This window comes from Symphalangus syndactylus, chromosome 5 (genome assembly GCF_028878055.3).
Source record: "Symphalangus syndactylus isolate Jambi chromosome 5, NHGRI_mSymSyn1-v2.1_pri, whole genome shotgun sequence".
In the NCBI taxonomy this organism is placed as follows: Eukaryota; Metazoa; Chordata; class Mammalia; order Primates; family Hylobatidae; genus Symphalangus; species Symphalangus syndactylus.
The window spans coordinates 85,675,744-85,698,854 of NC_072427.2; the positions used below are offsets into that span (position 1 = coordinate 85,675,744).

At 61.3% G+C, this 23,111-nt stretch overlaps 1 protein-coding gene across 7 annotated transcripts in view; it reads right to left on the reverse strand.

The window, feature by feature from the left end:
- Positions 1-12,448: 12,448 nt before the first annotated feature.
- Positions 12,449-23,111, reverse strand: part of SLX9 (SLX9 ribosome biogenesis factor) — a 38,641-nt gene continuing 27,978 nt past the window's right edge. For 3 of the 7 annotated variants that reach the window (XM_055279939.2, XM_063640500.1, XM_063640502.1), the window contains 2 exons: positions 17,697-17,762; positions 12,449-14,555 (listed from right to left, as the gene is read on the reverse strand). In XM_055279939.2, the coding sequence (XP_055135914.2) occupies positions 14,432-14,555; positions 17,697-17,762 (190 nt within the window). In that variant the 3' untranslated portion in view covers positions 12,449-14,431. Of the gene's footprint in view, positions 14,556-17,696; positions 17,766-23,111 lie in introns of all 7 variants that reach the window. The other 4 variants (XM_055279938.2, XM_063640499.1, XM_063640501.1 and 1 more) reach the window with 2 other exon arrangements.

Genomic DNA, 23,111 nt, shown 5'->3' on the forward strand with positions numbered 1-23,111 from the left:
TTCACGGGGCTGTGGGGAGGCCTCGACCCCTGACCACGTGGCACCCCCAGGCTGCCGAGTCTCCTCCAGGTGCCAGAAGCCACAGTCTAACCCCCTAGGCCTGGAAGTGGCCTCCCTTGTGCTGTGCCTGCCATGGGCTGTGGTCACACAGGTCACCCTAAGGCCACGCGGGCGGGGCTGCACCAAAAACATCAACACGGGGTCAGGGCGTCTGGGCCACCACAATGCCAGCTTCTGCAGTGCTGGCCACGTGCCCGGCAAGGAACCCTGCACACAGACCCTGCTCTGCCCACCCCCCAGGGGTCACGAGGCACACCGACCCTGCTCTGCCCACCCCCCAGGGGTCAGGAGACCCTTATCCTGCTGGACTAGAGGCGGTGGCCTCTGCCCTCCTCATAGTGGCCACTGGGAGACCATGAGGTGGTGGCAGCTGTTGCCTGTGCGGAGGTGTGCTCAGTACTCAGGCAGGGAAACGTGCACACACACACACACACACTCACGCGCACACACACTGACACACATGCACACACACACACTGACACACTCACACGCACTCACACACTGACACACACACACACACACGCATACATGAGGAGAGGCTTTTGGGGGAAGAGGAGCCCAGGCAGCATGACTCCTGGCACCTTCCATGGCAGGGCCAGGGGTCGGGGGTGCAGCAGGAACTCTGGCTTTGAACCCAGTGGCTCCGCCACAGCTGGGGCTGCTCTCACCAGCTGCGCAGCCTGGGTGACTCCATGGCTCTGGGTCGTGGGCCGTGCTTGGTGCCTGGGGGGCCCGGCCTTCTGTGCCTCAGTCTCCCCCACCCCCTGCACAGCAGGCTAAGGGCGCCTGATCCGTGGGACTCAGGGAGCTGAGTGGGACAATTTTTGGAAAGAACAGCCAGAGCCGGCTTCAGTGAGGTCATGAGCTTCTGGCCGCCTCTGCCCTTCCCATTCCCAGCTGCCCTGCCGGTGCCCGCTGTGGCCTGGAGACGCGGCTGTGGACGCTGTCCGCTTGTGCTTTCTCCCTTTTTTAGCCCGAGGCTGAGCGATCCTTCCGGACTGAGGTGCGTGGCGCCTGGCTCTTGACTGGCAACGCAGACGCTCTCCAAAGCTCCTGGAATGTTACTGACCGCCGGGCTGGGATGGCGCTCACATTCTTCTAGGTGTGGATAGTGGAAACCAAACCAAAATATTAGCACAAGGCTAAGTTTGTTTTACAGCCTCCTGTAATATATGAGGTGCTTGTTTGGATTTTATCTAAACAACTTTCCCTGCACACCCAGCAGCTGCTGAGTTTTGGCTCCCGGACCCTGGACAGCCGAGGCTGGGGATGGCGGCTCCAGAGGTCATTCCTCCCCTAGAAGACACACGCTGGCCTTGGGCCAGGGGACCCTCAGCGACGGGGTCACCCCAATGTTCTGGAGGCTGTGGTTCTGCTTCCTCCTGGGGCTGAGCAAGCTCTAGCTCTCGGGCCGAGCACAAGGAGGGCAGGAGTGATGTCTCCAACTGTGCTGAGGTCTGCCCTGGGTGCAAGGGCCCTGTGTTTTCAGTGCTGCCGTGTGGCCCGTGGATGCCCCAGGCCGCTGGACAATTGCTATCTGGGGTCCACACTCCTGGACAGGGCTGAGGAGGTGGTGTCCCCAGACTTGCCCCAGCACAGCTGTGGGGGGCACCCCGGACACCCACCCCGGCCTCAGTCTCCCATCCCAGCTGGCCCTGACACAGGTGCATATGACGCCCTCCTGGCCTTGGCCTCTCAGACCCAGCTCAGCCACGGCCGTCCAGACCCTTGGGCTCCGGTGTCTTCCCAAAGCTCCGAGAAGCACCCCCTTGGGGCAGCCAGGGCCCTGACCACCCTCTGAACCTCAGCTGGACTCCTTGTGGCCCAGTCCAGAAGGGTTCTCCTCGGAACAGAGGGCAGATGAGGCAAGAATCAGTCCGAGTTCTGCCCTCTGGCACTGGCAGTGCTGTGAGGGCCCAGGGGGCGGCTCAGTGGTCCCCAGGGACCTCAGCCTTAGGGGAAGTGCAGCAAAGGCCTCAAGGCTCCCTTCGCTCAGCTAACGTTGCCCTCACTCATCCAGAGCACAGCCCGAGGCGCAGGAGGGCCAGGAGGGCAGATGCTCCACAGCCCCGACAGCATCCATAAGACCCGCGTGGAGAAGACAGCAAAGGCCAGTGTGGGACGGAGAGGACGTGAACGGCGAGTGCTGGGAGAAGAAGCACGCCAGCAGCAAACCCAGGGGCACCAGCCCAACAGCCAGTGCTCCGAGACACCGGCCAACGGCAATGCCCCATCCTCACTGCGAATGCCACTGTGACGCGCTGACAGTGGATGCGAATGCGTGACACAGACAGCGAGTGCCAGTGTGACCGTCACGGCTGATGCTGAGCCCTGCACCAACACACCATAGAATCTGCAGGCCCAGGGCTCAGCTCCTGCTTGCGGGGCGCAGGCTGGGCCCCACCGTCCTACATACACAGCAGCATGGGCACCTTAGGCCTCTCCACCCTCCTCTGCCCAGAGCCTGCCACCATCCGTGTTGCACAAGGGCCAGGTGCTGCACAGAGAGGCCATGTGCCTTGCCCCAGGCTGCCAGCTCCAGAGAATGGTCCAGGGACGCCATGGTCATCTGGCCCCTGGGCTGCTCCTGACCCTCTTGGGATGGATCCTCCGGGCAGAGAGGGGATGAATCACATTCTGGATGGCGGCTTCAGGTCAGAAAGCTGCCAGGTCACCCAGGTGCCACGCGAGCTGCTCCCCAGAGACGGTTTTCGGCCTTGGGTTTATCACAGCAGCTGTTTTCCGTCTGCCAAGCCTGGCTTTCATCTCCCCTCGAACAACGCTCTGCTTCCTCAGCCTCTGGGCTTGTCATGGTTTTCTTTTCTACTGTCTGGAATTGAATGTTTAGTTCATCTATTTTGTATTCTCTTGTTTATAATAAAAACATTTTAGATGAGAAGTTTTCCTCCCAGTAAGTGTTTCTGGCCACCTTCTGGAAGCTGCCCTGTGCTGTCTGCCACGGCGGCATCAGCTCCTCTCTGACCTCACAGCGGCTCTGGAGGGCATCGGGTGAGTGTCCAAGCACCTCTCACCTCAGTGCGACACAGGGCTTGTTTCCAGCCTTCCGGTGTGCCTGGGGCGGGGGTCTCACGTGTGCACATCGCAGCTGCAGTGGCACTGTTCCCAGGGGGCCGACCTCAGCTGCATGCTCACCCGCCAGAGTGTGGAATCCCACAAACAGGGTTTCGTCAAACAGTGACAAGGAGACATGAGTAGGCCCCACGGGAGGATGGGAGAGGCCTGTCTAGTGAGAAATTCAAGGGAACAACCTTGTCAGAGGCCTACAAACCCAGAGAACACACGGACTGGGCTCATCCTGGAATGTCAGGAGCAGGACAGTGGCCCGAGCATCAGGACATCCGAGGGCCAGACCAGTGCTGAGACCCCCGGGAGTAGCAGGCAGTAGTGGGCAGCAGCGGCCTCAAAGAACCCCAGGACCCCCACCCAGGGGGAAGTTCTGGGTGGGGACAAGGACAGACAGGACGCCTGGTCCTGAGAAGCCACACACAAGCCTTGCTGCCAGACGGGCCTCCCTCAGGCCTGGGCTGCCTGGCTGTGAGCCCCCAGCAAGGTTTGCAGCTGTGGGGGGGGGAGAAGTTAGGGGTCCTGACCTCTATGCGGCACCAGGTCGGGGAGCAGCAGGGCAGGCAGGGTGGGGTCCCGCTTGGGGGACCACCTGCCAAGGTCAGGGCAGAGGCAGGGAGGTGGCCGGCAAGCACATCCCCCTCCCTACCAGCTGCAACTTCAGAGACGCTGCTGAAAACCTGCAACCCCAAGGCGTCAGAGACACCACTCTTGAACTGCAGGGCAGGCCTCTGTCCAGCCAGGGCAGGACACCAGCCAGGAGGAACCCTCTGCTGCCCCAGAACATGAAATTGGAACAGAAGGTTACAGGCCAGTTCACTCATGGGCAGAGGACAACTCCAAAATGAGGCCCCGGCAGGCAAAATACAGCCCGACCCAGGAATTCCCGTCCCCGAGCTCGGAACTTCAGAAACACAGGCTGTGCAGCACGCAGGAGGGAAACACCTTTCACCTGCCAGCAGGATAAACAATAGAAAAACACCTAATTTTCTCAAAGGGCACCGAGAGGAAAGTCAATAAAATCCCCTCCTGACAAAAGTGTTCCACAATTAGGAATGATGGGTTTTCATTCCTACTCTGATAGACTGTGTGCCTAAAAGCAAATGCCTATGTACTGGTTGAGAATGCTTGGGTTTGCCGCTAAAACCATGCACACGCACATGTGCACACACACGCACACATATATGTATGCACACACATGCACAGTCATGCATACGCGCACACACGCACGTGCACACACACACGCCCACACAGGCGCATGCACACACACACGCACGCACACATGCCCCCTAGCTCCCCCCCAGAGAGCAAGGGCGAGACTGCGGGTGTGTCTTGACTTTCTAGGTGCGATTGTGCTTTTCAGTAGGCTTTCCTGAGGACTTTAGGAAACCCTGAGGCTTCCTTCCTTGGGTTGCAGGAAGGATGAGGCTGCTCAGGTGCCCCCTCGGCAGGGGTCAGTGCCGCGTGCCCGTCCTCTGCAGCTGCGGCGCCTCCCCGGCTGTGGAGCATGCACGTTGTCGTGACAGGAGGTGTCCTTTGGGGAATCGGGCAAACAGGGACCCTGCAAGCCAGCTGGGAAGCCCGTGTGGACCAAGAGCACTGGCCCTGGCTCGGCTGCTCTCCACCCTGGGGGGGCCACCTGAGGAGCCCACGCAGCCACAGGCCAGTTGTTCTTACAAGGGCGGGGCTCTGGATGGGGCCAATCTCATGCACGGCCTCCACAGCAGCACGCGGCCCCTAAACATCTTTGTGCAGCTTCTGTGACTCTGTCCTCGTCCCAGCCCACGGGCTCCGGCCTGTCTGTGTGAAGCGCCTGCAGTGGCTCCGGCCTGGCCCACACCTCCCTGGCCAAGTCGGCTGTGAATAAGCCCTCCCCATCCCAGGGACCACAGGAAGGGGTGGTGAGGAGTGGGAGGGAATTGGGGGGCTCTGCCGAGCTTCCCCTCCAGGAAGGGACGCAGGGCTCAGGCACGCAGATCCCAAAAGGTGTCTGACTTCCGGCCTTGGAAAAGAGGGACAGGAGGGATCCACAGGGCCACGGGAGGGACGAGCAGGGACAGGGCCACCCATGGAGCAGCTGGAAAGGCTCCTCGGAGGAGGCAGCCTTGGAGTACACTGGGAGGAGACTGCGATGGGGGACGTGGCAGAGATGAGTCCTCTGCAGGCGACACTGCTCGGGGCCTGGGGATGAGCAGGGGCCTCGGCTCCAGTTGTGGTGGAATGGGACCTTCAGGGAGAAGGCGGGTGGAGCAGGGCCCGGCGGGAAGCCCACCCCAGCCTGGCTCTCGGAGCTGGGCCTGCCTGGCTGCACTGGCCTCTCCTGCAGCCGAGGCCGCAGGTCCTTGGAGCGCACAGGAACCCCAGGGCTGAGAGGCTGGTCCCAGGCCTGTCCGTCTGGCAATGAGAACCACCTGCTGCTCCGTAACCAGCCTGCTTCTGGGTCCCACTTGCCTCGTCTAAACCTGGACACCAGCCCACCCCCTGAAGCTTGAGTGGGGAGTATGGGGCCCCCCACCCTGAGCAGCCAGCAGTCAGCACGGTCACTGCCCCGGCCCCTGGCATCACCCTCAGGCAGGGCCTTGTCTGAGTGGACCCAAGTGCCCACTGGCCTCAGCTGTCCCCTGGCCTGAGTCCTTGGCCACTTCTCACTGAGGCCGGGGGAGCCAGGATGCTTCTGCGAGGGAGGAACGTGACCCAGTATGGCACCCCGGAGCCTGGGGTCCGTGGGCTGGGTCTGAGGGATCCCAGGGCCCTGCGCCATCCTGAGAAGAGGTGGCTGCTGCCTCGTGTCTGCAGACCTGGAGCACCAACCCTCCCCATGCACCAGGCCACAGAGGTTGGCTGACACTGACCAGCAGCTGTGCCCGTTGGAAAGGATTTTGGGTTTTCGAGACACCCATGCATAGATGCCTCCTGGTGACACTGAGGGTCGGTCCGGCTGGGCTTGGCCATGTGCCCACTGCCCAGGGCGGGGAGGCCCAGGCAGGTTGGAGGCTGAAGGGTCCAGTGGAAACAGGCGGTGAGCAGCAGCTGCCAAAGGTGGGGGCTGGGGCCAAGGAAGCGCGTCCATTACAGGGGCACGGGAGCCCCAGAACAGAGCTGCCAGGAGGGGTTCAGGGGTCCACTCCAGCTCAGGGGTCCACTCCTGGCTTATGGAGAGTCAACTGAGGCCCACAGAGGGAGCATGACCTCCCCAAAGCCTCAGCCACCAGGTCTGAGGCCAAGCCAATAGCAAACCACCCACTGGGCCTCACGCTGGGGGCAGAGACCTCACCCTGGGTCCTGCTCTCCAGCGTGCAGTGATCATGGCACGTGGTCAGTGGACACAGGAACCCGGGACCGCAGGCCGCAGAGCTGCTGACGGGAACAGAGAGGCCCTGGGGCTCCCCCCAAGCTCTGTGGAGGGCTCCCCAGAGTCCAGGCCTTCCCAAGGCTTCGATGGTGCCGGGTTCTGTCCCCAGACGCCAGAGATGCCCTGTTGGCATGGGTTTTGGCCACCCCTGCCCAGGCTGGCCTGGGCCCCTGGCTGAGCTGCCCACTCTCTCCCAGAGGTGGTGCAGGCATCTTCTGGGGGCATATTGGGGTGCAGGTGAGCGGCTGTCTTCTAACAGACACCAGGTGTGCCTGTGTTTCTGCAGTAAACAGGGCACCGTCCCTGCTCCTTGGGACAGGCACCCTCTCCCCCTAGAGCGCTCCAGCAGCACCAGACCACAAGGGCCTGACAGAGGATCAGCCCTGGCACACCTTTCACCCCCCACCCGCTCTGGACTTTCTTTCTCTCTGGAAAATGCAAGCTCCCGCCTGCAGGGCTGGGCACGTCTGTGACGTGGGGTCCCTGCCCGAGCCCAGCCAGCCCGAGGATTTGTAAGCTGCTTTCCTGTCCCTGCCCATGGCCTGGGCAGCAGGGGGCAGATACCTTACCCGGAGGGGAGGGAGCTTCCTGCCAGCTTCCCTGCTGCCTCCACGCTCAGTAGCTGTAAGCAAAAGCACCAGTCTCGTGGGGCCCACAGCCTCATCTGGGGGACTGGGATGCAGACGTGACAGCTGGGGCTCTGGCAGCTGTTTGGCATGAGAACGAGGGAATGGTGGTGGCCCCTGGGCTACCAATGGCATCGCAGAGGCTGGGACTGCCTGTGCCCAGAATTCTCACTTTGAGACGGGAAGGCCCACCGCATTTTAAACACCAGCCACCAGGACTTGGGTCTTCTCTTACAAGCAGCCTGCCATGAGACTAGCAGGCCGGCAGGCCCCGCTCATCCTAAAGCGGCAGAGTCGGGAGAGGGGATCCTGGTCCCCGAGCACCTCCTGGCTGGAAGCTGCCTGCTGCGCGCCCAGCCTGGCCTCCACCCTCCTCAGTCCCCACTGGGGCTATCTCTCCAGGGCCCAGGGCTGACCACCCTCCACTCAGAACTTTCCCTCCCGGGAGACTTCAGGGCCAGCCTAAGGGCACAGGGGACAGGACTTCCTGTGGCCATCCTATGCCCCCGTGGCTGAGCTCCGAGGCGGTGGGCTAGAGCAGGGATCACGGCTGTCGCACAAATGAGACAGAGCTTGTGGGCCCTGCCGGGGACAGGCTTCAGGCAGTGGGAGCCAGGCCCTGTGTGGGTGGGGGCAGTTTCGCCAAGGGTGGAGGGGCTGTGGGGCAAACAAACGCCAGGTCCAGTCAAACCCCAGGCCACCCAGGAGCCATGCAGAGTTCCAGAGGGTAGAGACAGGAGGCTGCCCCCATCCCACAGGGGCCGCACAGACACAGGCCCAGCCGCGTTCTCCAATTAAACATCAGGGTTAATTAGAGTCTTCCGGGCCCAGGGGAGAGGCCGACGTGGAGTAATCACAGCTGTGCCAGGAAATCCAGAGCTAAGGCTGGAGAAGAGGGGAGCGTGCTGCCCACTAGGAAGGCGGGGAGGCCAGGGATCTGCCACCCATGAGGGGCGCCCTGGCCATGCCAGCTCCAGGCCAGAGCACACAGGTCACACTCGGCTCAGCGGGGCCCTCATGCCGCCCATCCTTACGACTGCGTGTGGTCACCGCCACCATCGGGGCTGGTGGGGGGTGCCAGAGCCGGAGAGGCCAGAGACCCAGCATGGCGGCTTCTCCTGAGACAGCAGGGTGGGCGCGAGTGTGGGGGTGTGTGGGGGGCTGTGTGGGGGGGGTGTATGGAGGGGTGTGTGGGACTGTGGGGAGGTGTGTGGGAGGGTGTGTGTGTGCAGTGTGTGTGGGATGTGTGAGTGGAGGGGTGCAAATGTGAGGGGTGTGTGTCGGGGTGTATGGAGGGGTGTGAATGCGGGGGCATGTGTGGGATGTATGTGTGGGGTGTGTTTGGGGGTTGTGTGGGGTATATGGGGGAGGCATGTGTGGGGTGTGTGGGGAGGGGGGTGTGTGTAGGGGTGTATGTGGGGTGTGTGTGGGGGGTGTATGGGGGGTGTGTGTGGGGGTGTGTGTGGGGGTGTGTGGGGGGTGTGTGTGTAGGGTGTGTGTAGGGGTGTATGTGGGGTCTGTGTGGGGTGTGGGGAGGGGTGTCTGTGGGGGGGTATGTGAAGGGATGTGAGTGTGGGGTTTGTGGAGTGGGGTGTGAGTGTGTGAAATCCCACCCCTGAACTTGGAGTTCAGGAGGGAGGGGCTCAAATGGAAAACAGATCCTGTCTCGGACCTTGTGGAGAGGCGGCCTCTGCCTCCAGCCCCGTGACGCCTGGGCGCCGCTCCTCCTGGGACACTGGAGTGTGCACCGCAGTCCCCCTCACACAGACCTGACCACAGCAGGAGGCTCAGCAAGCAAGACGGGGTCTGGGGTGGCCGCCGACCTTGAACATGGAGGGGAGAGCCAGAAGCTCCGTGCTCCTGAATCTCAGCGCCATCACCTGGCTGGCTGGGGAGGGAGGCTCTCTCCTCTTGGGCCTCAGTTTCCCCACTCAGGGTTCCAGGGCCTTCTGTCCTATGTGGCTCCGGCCACCGGGAGATGAGGCCTCTGCTCCACAGTCTTGCAGGGACTGTCAGTCCCCAGGCGCCTCTGCATGTGTGTCACTGGGAAGAAGTATTTAGAATCAGAAAACATTTTCTCTGAGAAATACCCCACCAAAAATTTTGAAATGAAAACTTCCTCATCTTCAGGAAGACTGAAACAAGCCAGGAAGAGGCCTGTCATTATCACCCTGACCCACAATATTTTAACATCTTCAGAAAAAAACACTTTAATTGGGTCTGTTTGACTTTAGAAGAAGGGAGCTTTCCATGAGGGTCTCAATGCCAGGAGCCAGGGCCCAGCAGACACCCCAAGACGGCAACTTCAAAGGGGAAGGAGGCAAGACCAGCATCCTGCCTCCCCACCCGCCGGCAGCCACCCCGGCATCCTGGAAGCACTCACTGATAGCAGTGTCCCTGGAAAACCCTGGTCATGGCGGCAGCTGAGAACCCACCAGGCTGGAGGGGCTGCCGGGGGCTGCAGGCAGACAAGGCCTGGGCGGCAGCCAGCACCCACCAACGTCTCGGAGCAACGACAGTGGCTGCCGTCACCGGCGTTATCACCACACAGGGAACATTCCAGAAGCAACACGCCTGGTGTTTGTACAACACTTGGCTTCCAAGCAGCACAGAACCCTGACTCACCAGCCTGGGGGCCGTGGCTGTGCCTTGCCCCTGCCCGATGCGGCCCCAGTCACCGCCCTCCCTCCCCACACAAGACGAAGGTCACAGACCCGATGTAACCTTCAGGGACAAACTCAGGCTGGTGCAAGGGCGCTGTGCGGCCTGGACAAGCCAGGTGCAGGCCTCATTGAGACAAAGCCCTCGCGTGGGGCACTCTCAGAGCCCAGCGATCCGGGCAGCGGAGCAAGGGACCCGGAATGCAAGCCAGCCCTCAAGGCCAGCACAGGGTCCCGCCGCCTCCCACAGCCAATGCTGCATGGAACACACCCCTTGCCGGGAGCCAACCCACTCACACGTCTGGGGTGATCTGGGTGGACCCCACCACGCTTGCCCGCAGGGGAAGGTAGAATGGGCAGGTTGAGACGGACAGCTCAGGGAGAGGTCCATCGGGACGCTGGAGTCGGCTCTGTGTGCAGGGTCCGTCCGGGCCCCGCTGTCTCCTGCCTCCCATTCACTCATCTGTGCACAGTCCCGGTGCTGCTCACACAGCGCGCACAGGGCAAAGACCCTGCTCTCAGGAGCTTTCCTTCTGGTGAGGAAATAAGAAAGGAAAACCAGGGCCCCAAAATGTCCAGGAGCATCGCGGCCAGGCCAGGAAGGTGCTGGACAGACAAACAAAGGCAGGGGCCGGGTGCTTCTGTTTGCGCTGGGAGATCGGACCTTGAGAAGGGGCCAGAGGTCCGGCTGGGCAAGGGGAGCCGGCGTGGATGCCCCCACGGGCCCTGGAACAGCCTCCACCTTCCTTCCCTCATCCTCACATCCCAGCCTCAGCCCACTCGTGGCCATCAGCAGCCCCCTATGGCTAGCCAGAGCCCAGCTCCTGGCCATGAGGCCCACACCGCCTCCGCAGCCCCCACTACGCCCATGGTGCTCAGCTCCAGCTGCAGGCCCCCTCCCACCTGCCGCAGGGGCGTCTAAAACCCTGGTGCCCAAGACCACCCCCTAGACTGGAGATTTCCCAAAACTCACGTCCCCCAGCACCTCAGAGCCAGATCATATTTGGAACCAGTCAAGATGAGGCCACACTGGAGCAGGGAGGGCCCTAACCCAACATGACCGGTGTCGTTATGGGACATCACAGACACAGGGACGCGAGCAACGTGGCCACAAGCCAGGACACCAAGGGCTGCCGGCATCTGTGGCACCAGGAGGAAGTGTCTGGAATCAGAAACACAAGTAATCACCAGCAGCCAAACAGGCAAAGGAGGACCCTGCCCTGCAGCCTGAGGGAGGCGGCTCTCGACACCTCAAGTGCAGACCACCGGCCTCCGGGACACAGACAATGCACTGTTGTCTGACGCCCCCACTGTGTGCATTTGTCATGGCAGCTCCAGGAAAGGAACTGCTCAGCCAGCGAGGCTGGCCAGGGTGTGCGGAGCCTGCCCCAGAGCAGTGGGAACGGTCCCTGCTTGCCTGAGGACCAGGACAGCAGTTGGTGACAGACACACAGCTTCTGGGAACAGGGATTGCTGACTCAGTGAGGGGCCTGAGAAGAATGGGAGGGCCGGGGGCTTTCTTGGGGAAAGGTGGATCCAACAGCTGCTGGGTGTGGGCCTTACAGAAGCCTGGTAGGTGCTGAGAGGTGGTTTCCTTGGCCCCCCTTGGAGCAGCCACACTAAGTGCAGCCTGAGGACAGCCAGGGACAAAGGAGATCCCGGGCACCTAGAAAGAGAACCTGGGCCTGCCCAGGGCTGAGGGAGACCCTCCAGGGCCTGTGGCCGTCCCAGCCAGGAGCCCTTCACTCTGGGCCAGGCATTTGCTATTCCTTTGGCCAACACCCCACACTCCCTATAACCAGACACTGCCCTTCCTGTGGGACTGGCAGGGTGGGGGACTCCTCCCACTGCCTCTCGTCTCCCACGGTGCCCCGAAGCCCCCCATATGCCAACACTGGGCCTGGGGCTGAGGCACCTGGGACGTGCCCAGGCCGGGTCTGTGGGCCTCGAGCCTGGCATCCACGGTCCCAGCCCAGAGCTTCTCAAAGAGTCCCACACACCAGCGCCAGGCACCTCCAGGCCCCAGGAAGCTTTGATCTGCTGCGTTAATCCTTTAACTGGGAAAAATGCACCAGGGGCCCCGGGGTCTAAAAGGCATGAGAGCCCAGTCGACTGTAGAACTTGTTTAAATCGATGACCGAGGGATTCATGCTCCTTCTCCTGAGGCTCCTGGTCATCCTCTCTGACCTGCTGATTCAGCGGCTCTGCCCCAGGTGTCTGTCCAGAGAATGCACACACCCCATCCTCTACCTCGAGCCTCCCTCTCAGTGGTGGCCAGGAGAGCTCAGCTGACAGCCACGGCGAACCCCACACTTGGACGCTCTTCTGTCACGGGATGACCCCGCCCCAGCTGTGGCCTTAGCTGAGGGTCGGGCTTTCTGTACCTGCCAAGAATGCTGGGGTGGCACCCCTCGAATACTATCAAGGGCTACTTTCCTCGGACAGTCCGCATCCATCTCAGGCGATGGGACACCTGCTGCTGCTCCTGCCCGGCCAAGTACCCATCGCTGTCCCTCCACAGAACCCTCCTCCACACGACTCTCAGGCACCGCCGGGGGCTGCTCACCCAGGGAGGAGTTAGAGGCCCCTGAGCCCGCAAGGATATCTAGAAGAGGGGCTGAGAGCCACAGCCAGACAGGAGTCATTTCAAAACCAGGAAGCAAGAAGCATTTTTACATTTTTATTTTTTAGAGACAGGGTCACTCTGTCACCCAGGCTGGAGTGCTGTGGCGCAATCTTGCCTCACTATAGCCATGGCCTCCTAGGCTCAAGCAACCTCCCACCTCAGCCTCCCCAGGAGCTAGGACTACAGGCACGCACCACCATGCCTGCCTAATTTTTGTATTTTTTTGTCAAGATGGGGTCTCACTACGTTGGCTGGTCTTGAACTCCTGGCCTCAAGTGATACGCCTGCCTTGGCCTCCCAAAGTGCTGGGACTACAGGTGTGCGCCACTGCGCCCGGCCAGGTTTTTCACAAGAAACCCAGACTGTGGGATTAGGATGCTGGAGAAAGTGGAAGCCGCCCCCGCCTGCCTCCCCACCGCGCTGCACTGTGTGCATCCCACAGACATTGTTCCCAACACTCGCTCTACCACAAAAATGGTTTTGTTGCAAGCACTGGTTTGTGACCAGCTCCTCCGAAGCGAGAAGGCCGTTCTCTAAGGAGCTGGGGCTGGGCAGCCAAGCCGGCCCCGGCCGAGGGAGTGTGGGATCTGCTGCCTGTGGCTCCTGTACGCCCATCTGTCCCATCGGCCAGGGCCCTGGAGGGTGTCCAGGCTGTCTCTGTGGATGCCGTGTCTGCTCGTGTCAGGGAAGGGCCAGGACACTGAACAGAAGGGACACAGGCTCCAACTCGCCTCAGCCACCCACTCGCCAGGCAGCCTTGGCGGGGCTGCTGGGGCTATGAATCCTGAGCAGGCAGCAGGGCCAGGGGAGGTCGGACCAAGGGGGCTCACAACAAGAGAGGCTGTGCACAGGGGCCACCCACATGCCCTGGAGCCAGGAGGCCCCGGAGTCCCTGGGACCACCCCCACCCCAGGCAGCCTGGGAAGGCTCAAGGTGCTGGGCCACCGCCTGGGAGCTGAGAGTGGTCCTGCTCTGCACTTCCCAGACACTCCGAGTGGGGTGCACCACCACACCCAGCCTGCCCAGCCCCACTGCAGGACATGGGCCAGCAAGGCCCCGCAGGGCACTGGGACGGGGGGAGCTCGGGCAGAGGGAGCCAAGCTGGGCCTCAGGGGCCTGGGGACGCACCATCCCCTTGCTTTCCACAACCTGAAAACAAGGACTGATCAGTCACTGATTCACAGTCCAAAAACCAACCTCCAAATCCCATGGCTTCCAGCAACAAAGGAGGACCTCTCTCACTTCCGGGTCAGCAAGACCTTCAGGGCTGGGCCCACTCCGCGTCTCCTCCCTGCAGAAGGACCCTCTGCTCTCTGCCCCCAGAGCAAGGCAGTGGGTGTGGAGCAGCTGGGTAGGGTGAGGGCAATGGGTGGGGTAGGGGGGATGCAGACAACAGGCGAGGAGCAGGCCGGGGGCCTTGCCAGGGCCATCTGTGTCCCTGGTCACTGAGGGTGGCAGGGGAGACTGGAAGGGAAACAGACCCCCAGGTGGGGAGGGCCCTGAGCCAGCCCCCACGGCAGCCCCTGCAGGCCTCAGTGCTTCTGGATCCCACCAGGGCCGCAGCAGGAACCGAGGCTGAAGCAAATCAGGGTGGCTGGTGGCACAGCTGGGGCCACACCCAGGCACAATTCCTTCCCAACACAGCCAGGAGGCTATCTTGGGGGCACCAGTGTCTGCTCAGGGATGGACTTGGGGCCTCCGCAACTGCAGTCCCCACAAACCCTGTGCACGGTCCACCCTGACTGCGTGGGGGCTGGGGCCCCCAGTGGAGCGATGTGGCTTGTTGTCCTGAGGAGAGCGGGGGCAGCTGTCCCAGGGTGGGCCCAGCCCTGTGAATCAGGGAGCAGCTCATGGGAACGGCCCTGGCGGTGCAGGGGAAGTTCACAGAGCCATTTATTGAGCCCCACAACCGACCAGAGGGAAGGGCGTCCACCAGGCTCAGGCCATGGTCCTTGAGGGGCCAGCGCTTTCTACTTGGCCCACACATGTGTCCTGAGGAGTTGTGGCATGCCCGCTGCCCTGCTCAGAGCTGGCCGCCATCTTCCAGCTGCATCCGCCGGGCCAGCGTCTGCCCGATGGCCACCAGGGGGCTGGCTCTGTAGGCCGGACTGGCCAGCAGCTCCTGAAACCGGGTCCTTTCTTCCTCGCTGAAAGAATGGAGACCACAGATCAGCAGGCAGGGACCCCCAGACCCCTCAGCACCCCCAGCATCTGACACAGCTCAGCCCCTCAACACCCAGGCATGTCAGACACCGAAATGAATGGCAGAGGCCTGGGGCCACCACGGGACTGAGTGTCGGGGCCTCGGAAACTTCCGGCAGGAGGGGAGGGGCTGCCCTGGGCCCTCCTCTTGGCCACATGCATCCCAGAGCCCTGGCAGTGCCCACTGTGGGGTTTGCCGTTGAGGTGTCGCCCGGCCAGCAAGTCTGGGGCTGATGGGGCTGCTGCCAAGGCTGAGAAACGGGGCGGCAACTCACAAGCCCTGCAGACTCACACCTTACATAAGAGACGGCTCCCTCCATGGGCGACCAAAATAGACACATACGGAGGAGAGCCGAGAGCTGAGACCCGAGAGCCTGAGCCGGCAGAGGCCTGCAGCAGAGGGGGGCGCGGCAGCCCCAGATGGGTGCCACGGCGACGACCCAGCATGGCACCAGCTCACTCCAGCCGCCACCCAGCCCAGCAGCCACTCAGCTCCCGCTCTAAACCCAGAGCAGCCACCCGCACGCCAGAGAGCTGCCCTGTGGAACACAAGGGTGACCTGGGTCCCATCTCAGGCACAGAAGCCTCGGGGGCAGCTCCCAGACGGGCTCTGCCGCGGTTGCCAAGAGGCGCTAAGCCTGGTGGTGGGGAGGTGGGACCTGTACCCCCTCTGGCCTGTGTGCCCCGTGTGCACGGAGCCTTGTGCAAGGCTGGACCACACTGGCCCTGGTTTCCTGGGCAGTTAACAAGGCTCCTTCACACCCCACTGGACGACCGCCTGGGCGGGGTGCCCACACACCAGAGCCACAGAGGACAGTGGGGCTGGGGCTGTCTCCACAGCAGGAGGTGGTCAGGGCTCTGCTGGTCACTAACCACCACCTCCTCCTGCCACTGCCACCCTGGCCCCAGCATGGCAGCTGGGGCTTTCCCCGTAAAGTCAGGGTGAAATGCCTCAGTCACAGTCACTGGACATCACTAGTGATCTCTGGGGCTACCAGGACCCAACAAGGTCCCACCTGGGGCAACTGAGGAGCCAAGGCCAGGGGAAGGCCCAGGCCAGGTTCTTAGCGCTGTGGTCCATCGGGCAGAGTCCTGGGTCAGAGCTGGGGAAGGAAAGGAGCCGTGACAGTGACGCTTGGAAGCGAAGCTGCACGGGGAGGGGCTGCAGGGGGAGCCTGTGCCTGCGCCTGAGTTCAGACACTATGGGACACGGGTTCGGTGCCCCTGGCACTGTGTGGCTCCCATGCTGGGCCAGGCCTCCAGATGCCATCCTGGACAACCGTAAACAGAGACCCATAGACAGGGGCCTCCCACCTGAGAGAAAAGCCCTTCCTTGGCTTGGTACTCAGGGGAGCAGCCTTGGGGTACAGACCACCAGCTCCAGGAGCTACAAGGCTCACACCCAACATGAAGCCCCCACGGGAGCATGACCCAGGGAGGGGAACACTCTTGCTTCCCACTGGGATCTTGGGATCGAAGGATCCAAGCCACTCAAACACCTGAGCCCTGTCCACACGCGCCAGAAAGCACCATGGACATGAAAGGGAACAGACCTCTGTTCCCTTTCAAAACACGGAGTGAACAAGGGGCCTCCTGCTCTCCTCTCAGTAGCAGCAAGAAACAAAACTCAATTTTTGATGAAACCAGGAGACCTGTTAACCTGAGCTGCTTCAAAATGTTGCAACCGCAAGGACATGGGGGCACCAAGGGGTGTGGGCGACAGACAGTCTACAAGAGGAAAACCCGTCGCCCTGTCCAAGCAGGGAGGGGCTCCCTGGACCAGGCTGTGCACTGGAGAGAGGTGGAGAGGGAGGCCAGGCAGGACCATGACCACACGGAGAGGGCTCTACTGTTCGCAAACTGTCTCCAGACAAGACTGGCCCGGGAAGAACTCAGTTCATAGACAGAGAAGCAGAAACCAAAGAGGACAAACACAAAGATCTACGGGAAGACCCTGCTCCTCAGGAGGCCGAGGCAGGAGGATCGCTGCAGCCCAGGAGGCGCAGGCTGCAGTGAGCCTCGATCACACCTCTGCACTCCAGCCTGGGCCACAGAGCAAGGAACTGTCTCCAAAAAATAAAAATAAAAACTTTTTAAAAAACTAAAAAACACAGTTTACTATACTATCTATACTTCACTCCAGACTCTACAAAGTGTCTAGAGTAAAAATGGATTAGAGAACACGAGATGGAAGACAGATTAGAGATCCAGTAAGTGCGTAATTGGTGCCCCTGAAGAAGGGCCAAGACAATAAAGAAATATTTGGAGCTACCATTCGACACCAGCTTCCAAACATAATCGTACTCACAAAACAGACACCAGCTTCTAAACATAATCGTACTCACAAAACAGACTTCAGATTCTAAACTGGAAGGCACAATGGGCCTCGGTAGAAACTGACACAGAATGTTCCCTACGGAGAAATATCTTAGCAAAGTCATTTCAAAAACAAAGAAAAAAAAATCATTCCAGTAGCTAACTAAAACCATCTTATAAGGGTGTAAAATGTGGCTCCCTCAGTGGAAACTGGAGCTGAGTCTACGAAGAGGCAAGAGAGCATGATCTGGAGATTTTTGTACCCAAGAGAACAACTGAGTACAAATTTCTGCAAATCACATCGTCCTAGCCCTGCTAACTGGGGGCCGCAGTGCCCAGCCACAGAACCAAACATGATCATCCAGATTTCAACCAGCCAGGGGAGGGGAGGGGCGGAGAGGGGGCTGCGTCCGCCCATCATTTTAGATCCCTGACTCCCCTTGGAAGCCTTCCTGGGAGGCGGGACTTGCCCCAGGGCCACAGGACCTGACTGCACTGAAGATCCCCCCTGGAGCGGATAGGCAGGATCCAGTGGAGCAGCGTGGAGGGGACTAGAGGCACGGGCAGGGGCTCTCAGCCGCTGAACCCCTGGGGAGGGCAGGCCGGAGGCGCTCAGGACCCCTGGAGAGGGGGCGGTGGGGGCACACAGGAGCTGAACCCCTGGGGAGGTGGGTGGGGTGAGGGCACTCAGGAGCTGAACCCCTGGGGAGGTGGGTGGGGTGAGGGCACTCAGGAGCTGAACCCCTGGGGAGGTGGGCAGGTGCACTCACAGAAGCTGCTGTCTCTGGGCTGCGCTCATCCGGCTGAGCTCTGAGGGCCGGGGCTTCTTGCTCTCCCTGCTGTAGACACAGAGAAGCCACGTCAGTCAGCATCCAGCATCCCCTAAACACCTTCCCGTGGGCAGAGGCTGGCTCCTCCCTTCTTGGAGCGGACGTCGTGGTGGCCGGAGGTGACCAAACCACGGCAGAACCACAAGTTCCAAGCTGCACTGTGGCCGTGGAGGCTGGACCTGGACAAGCAGTGCAACCGCCTGACCGTCCTGTGACCGCCCTGGACAAGCAGTGCAACTGCTGACTGTCCTGTGACCGCCCTGGACAAGCAGTGCAACCGCCTGACCGTCCTGTGACCGCCCTGGACAAGCAGTGCAACCGCCTGACAGTCCTGTGACCGCCCTGGACAAGCAGTGCAACCGCCTGACAGTCCTGTGACCGCCCTGGACAAGCAGTGCAACTGCCTGACCGTCCTGTGACCGCCCTGGACAAGCAGTACAACTGCCTGACCGTCCTGTGACCGCCCTGGACAAGCAGTACAACTGCCTGACCGTCCTGTGACCGCCCTGGACAAGCAGTGCAACTGCCTGACCGTCCTGTGACCGCCCTGGACAAGCAGTGCAACTGCCTGACCGTCCTGTGACCGCCCTGGACAAGCAGTGCAACTGCCTGACAGTCCTGTGACCGCCCTGGACAAGCAGTGCAACTGCCTGACAGTCCTGTGACCGCCCTGGACAAGCAGTGCAACTGCCTGACCGTCCTGTGACCGCCCTGGACAAGCAGTACAACTGCCTGACCGTCCTGTGACCGCCCTGGACAAGCAGTACAACTGCCTGACCGTCCTGTGACCGCGGGCCCCAAGCTGCTCCGTGTGGAATCTGGTGACTCCTGCAGCTCCTCCTGGCTCCGAGGGGCATGGAGAGAGTGGTCAGCCAGGAACACGTCTCAAGACATACAGCGTCTCCACCCCACTTGCCTGGCCAGGGCAGGCTGCGCAGACATCTCACGCTTCAGGCCAAAGGACCCTGGCAGGCAGAGCCGGTCCCACACCTGCAGTACACACCACTTCCCAGGAAGGCTGAGTCACTCACCCAAGCCTACATGTCCCCAGGTCCTCTCTTTAGAAGAAGGCGCATGCTATGCTACAGTGGGGAGCTGCACCTGCCCTCGTGATGACTGAACTTGGGGACAGGGGCACGGACCCACCGTAGATCCTGCCCTGCCTGCACCTGCGGGCGGTGCCAACAAGTGCTGCAGTCCCCCATGGACAGGTGGAGGAACTGAGGAGGTTTCCTGAGTGCTGCTGGCTATTTCCTTTAGTCCTGGGATCTCCAAACTGCCAAGCTGGGCCTTGACTAAGGGCACGGGTGGCCAGGACACTCTCATCTCTGACGTCCACCCCAGGCAGGCTCTGGCTCCCCACGGAGCTTCTCACCCTCAGTTAACCATGGGAATCTTCGGGAGCTCGCCTGCACTCCCTGTGGTCAGCCGGCCAAGGCAGCCGCCCACCTGGCCGAATGTTCAGATGGGACAGCGACCTGGGCCTTAAAAGGAACAGAGAACCTGTAAGGCCACACCAGGCACCTTCTCAGATCTCCCGTCCACACAGTGAGATGGGATCCAGACGACGCGGGAAGGCAGAGCCACGGAGTCCTCAGACCAGCCCTACACTTAGCCTCGGGCCAGGAGACTTGATGTTTTATTCATGGATCTCTTAAAATATGAACGACAGACATTTTGTGTCTGCCCAAAATGGCCCTCAGCGCCCGCTTTCTTTTAACCCTGGCTCTGTGCTGACTTGGGGAAGGGTTCAGTCCCCATCCCTTCCTGCTCACACCAGCAGATGACAGCCCCTCGCACCCCCTCTGCCCGCTGGAAGCCACAACTCCGTTCATTGCAGGGGCTCTGCCGGGGCTGACGACATCTCCCCACGGCCTATCCTGGGCCAGCCTTGCCCCGAAGCAGAAGCTCTGCCCCCCTGGCCGGCTGACCCCCTCCCTGTGTCCACCCCCGAGCAGCAGCTCCCTCACTGACTGCCCAGAGCTGTCCCGGGTCCCCACCCTTGCAGAAGCCGTCAGCGTGGGGCCCCCTCCTCTAGGTGCACCCCCGGTGCCAGGACTCTGGGCAGCCACGTGCTGGGGTCAGGAGACCTGAGCCTGGGTCCAGGGCAGCCTTCCTGGTTGGGGAAACCTCGGGCCCTGGAGCTGCACCCTCACTTTAAGAGATGAACTAGCAGTGGGGGCAGGACCAATGCCTCCCAAGGTCCCAAAGCAGAGAAGCTGCACCCAGGGTGGCTGCAGTGCCCACAAGGCCAGGTGCAGCACCTCCCCTCCCCGCTGCAGGGACCGTCCCCCACCCACACGTCCCACACCCCATCCTCCCAGGTGGGACACACAGCCTCCTAGTGGGGTTTCCCGAGTTCAGGGCCCTGGGGACAGAGTGCTGGGCAGTTATCGTCATGGGCCAAGGGCATGCACCGGCAGGGACGCGACTCCACGAGGCCTAGCAGTAGGAAGCCGTGGAGGAATCGGAGCCTAGCTCCGCCCAGTGTGAACCCTCACCAGTCCCCACGGCACTCCCTCCAGGCAGGAGCAGCGACATCACCACCACTCCCCTCCCTACAATCGCCCACAAAGCGCACACAGGAGGCGGAGGTCCAGAGCGTGGGGTGTCACCGGGGTCAAGTGTCGTTCCATGCCTGCTTCCCAGCCAGGAGCGACGTGGGCCCCAAACACGGGCCCTGCCCTGGCCTCTGAGATTCCAGCTCTGCATCCCGCACCCCAGGGGCATGAGGCCCTCAGGGCAGGGCGCCAGGACAGGGGATTGAGGGGACTGGGTTGGGAGGGGACTGAGGGGACTGAGGGTTGGGAGGGGCCATGGGGCAAGGACCCAATGCTTGGGTTCCACAAGGACGGCTCTGCCAGCCCAAACCAGATGTTCTCCCTGCTAGGTGGGAAGGGGGAGAAGTGAGACAGGTCTCCAGGCTGGGAGGGAGGGGCTGTCCACCCTCCAGCCTCCCAGGCCACTGGTGCTCGCCTGCTGACCCCTCAAGCCCACAGCACATCAGAGTCGAAGAGTGGTGGTCAGTGGGGCAGACCTGCCTGCCGGGACCAAGGTGCAGTTCCCAGAGACATGGCCCGCCGCCCAGGCGCGCCGAGCCCCAGATCTCAGGGTCTCACACCTCCTGCAATACCAGGGCCAGGGCTCCCTAGAGAAACAGCAGGACTGGCAGGAGATGTCCAAGATGTGCCTGGAGTACCTGTTGGTGCTCGGCAATGGGAAAGAGCTAAAAACACGACCCCCACGTCAATGTGGCTAAAGGGAGCCGGGGGCACCTGCAAGAACTCCCGGTGGCCAACGCTGGAACAGTTTCGGCACCAAAGTCAAGTAGCGCCGAGTGTAAACTAAACATCCATCTGTCCAGACCAACACAACGCGTGAGCGATACATACATGGGGAGAACACACAAAGCTCCTTTCCAGCAGGATTCCAAACAATCTGTGTCTTCCAGGAGGTGGAGCACAACCCCCACCCCGAGGCCAGGGCTGCAGAGCGGCTTCCTCCCAAAGGGGACAGCATGGAGCGGGGGGGCCTCAACCCAGCAGGGGCCAGCTCAGCCTCACGGTGAGTCAGGTGACAGGGTGTACCCAATACAGTGGAGTGATAGTGGCACTTCGCCTCTGGGGGCGTCCTCCCCAAACCCAGTCCCTTCCCGTACCCATGAGAAAAACATCAGACAGATCTCAGCTGACGGACAGCTTCCCCAGAACAGTCAAGGTCACCAAAACCAAGAGGAGTCTGAGAAACTCACAGCCAAGGGGGGCCTAGGGAGCCATGACATGTGAATGTCACATGGGATCTTGGACGGATCCTGAGGCAGAAAGGGGCCGTCAGGGAAAAATGACGGAAACCTAAGGTATGGGCTTTAATTAACTATTAATTACTTAAAGCTCACTATTTGTCTATTGGTACTGGTTCCTTACATGTGACAAACGTACCACCCTAATGTCAGAGGAACAGCATGCGGGGACGCGGGAGCTGCACGGAGCTCTTGGCACCACCTTTGCCATCTTTCTACGAATCTAAAGCCTGTCTTAAATAGGGCTCGTTCCAAGAGCTCCCGCAGGGTCAGGAGGCACTGCTGCCTGAGCCACATCTGAGGGATGGGGACTCCCGACTCCCAGTGACAGGAGGCTCTCAGGGCTGAGAGCAGATGGGCCTTCCCGGCCCAGAGCCCCGCACGGAGGCGCAGGCAGCCCTGAGGCAGGGGCACATCCTCCTCGGCCTGGGGGCTGGGTGTTTACACAGCCCTCTCCCTTCTGGGAGCCCTAAGCACATTTTTCAGATGAGAAAACTGAAAACAGGGAAAGGATACTTGACCAGGGTCACATTTTTGTCCAAGAACCAGGAATGTTCGGTCATCACATCTCCACTCCGGGCGGCCGCTCCTATTCTGGACCCAGTGCTCCAGTGCTTCCGCCGCGGGATGTCAGCCTGGAGCTGCCTGGGCCTGCAGCGCATGACCTGCCACCCCCAAGCCTGGGCAGCTGGGCCATGAAAGGATGGACTCCAGGTTTGACATTGCACACAGCCCCTGCTTTCTCCCCAGATGGAAAGTTAGTAGGAGAAAGAAAATTATTTTTTAAACGGCAAAATTAGGCCAGGTGCAGTGGCTCACGCCTGTAATCCCAACACTTTGGGAGGCCAAGGCGGGCGGATCACGAGGTCACGAGATCTAGACCATCCTGGCTAACATGGTGAAACCCCGTCTCCACTAAAAATACAAAAAATTAGCCAGGTGTGGTGGCGGGCGCCTGTAGTCCCAGCTACTTGGGAGGCTCAGGCAGGAGAATGGGGTGAACCTGGGAGGCGGAGCTTCAGTGAGCCGAGATCATGCCACTGCACTCTAGCCTGGGCGACAGAGTGAGACTCCGTCTCAAAAAAAAAAAAAAAGGCATAGAGATGACACAAATGAATGAAGAAGGCCCAGAAGCTGAGACAGAACAGAGTGGCCTGGCCTCTTTCCAGCCAGCCCTGAAACCTGGGCTGTGGCTACACAGCCCCTGCCCGAGCCCAGAGCCTCAGCACCCACACCTGGGCGGTGCCTCCCAGCCACAGGGGAAGGGCAGAGGCTGCTCTCCTTTGGCGTGCATGTGACCCAGGCACAAAGAGCCTGAAAGCCAAGATCCCGGGAGACAGGTGCCACAGGCAGCAGCTTATCGGCAGGCTGCATCCCCTGCGAGGTGACAGGGGGGGTCATGCAGACGCTGCCCTCCTGGTTGAGCCGTCCTGTGGTGCACACACCACAGTAGGCTGGCAGGGCCACATCCACATTGTCAGGGCACATGGAACCTGCCACTGGCAAATGGCTCACTGGGTGGTGGGGTTGCGTCACTAGGGGTTCCGTCACCGGGT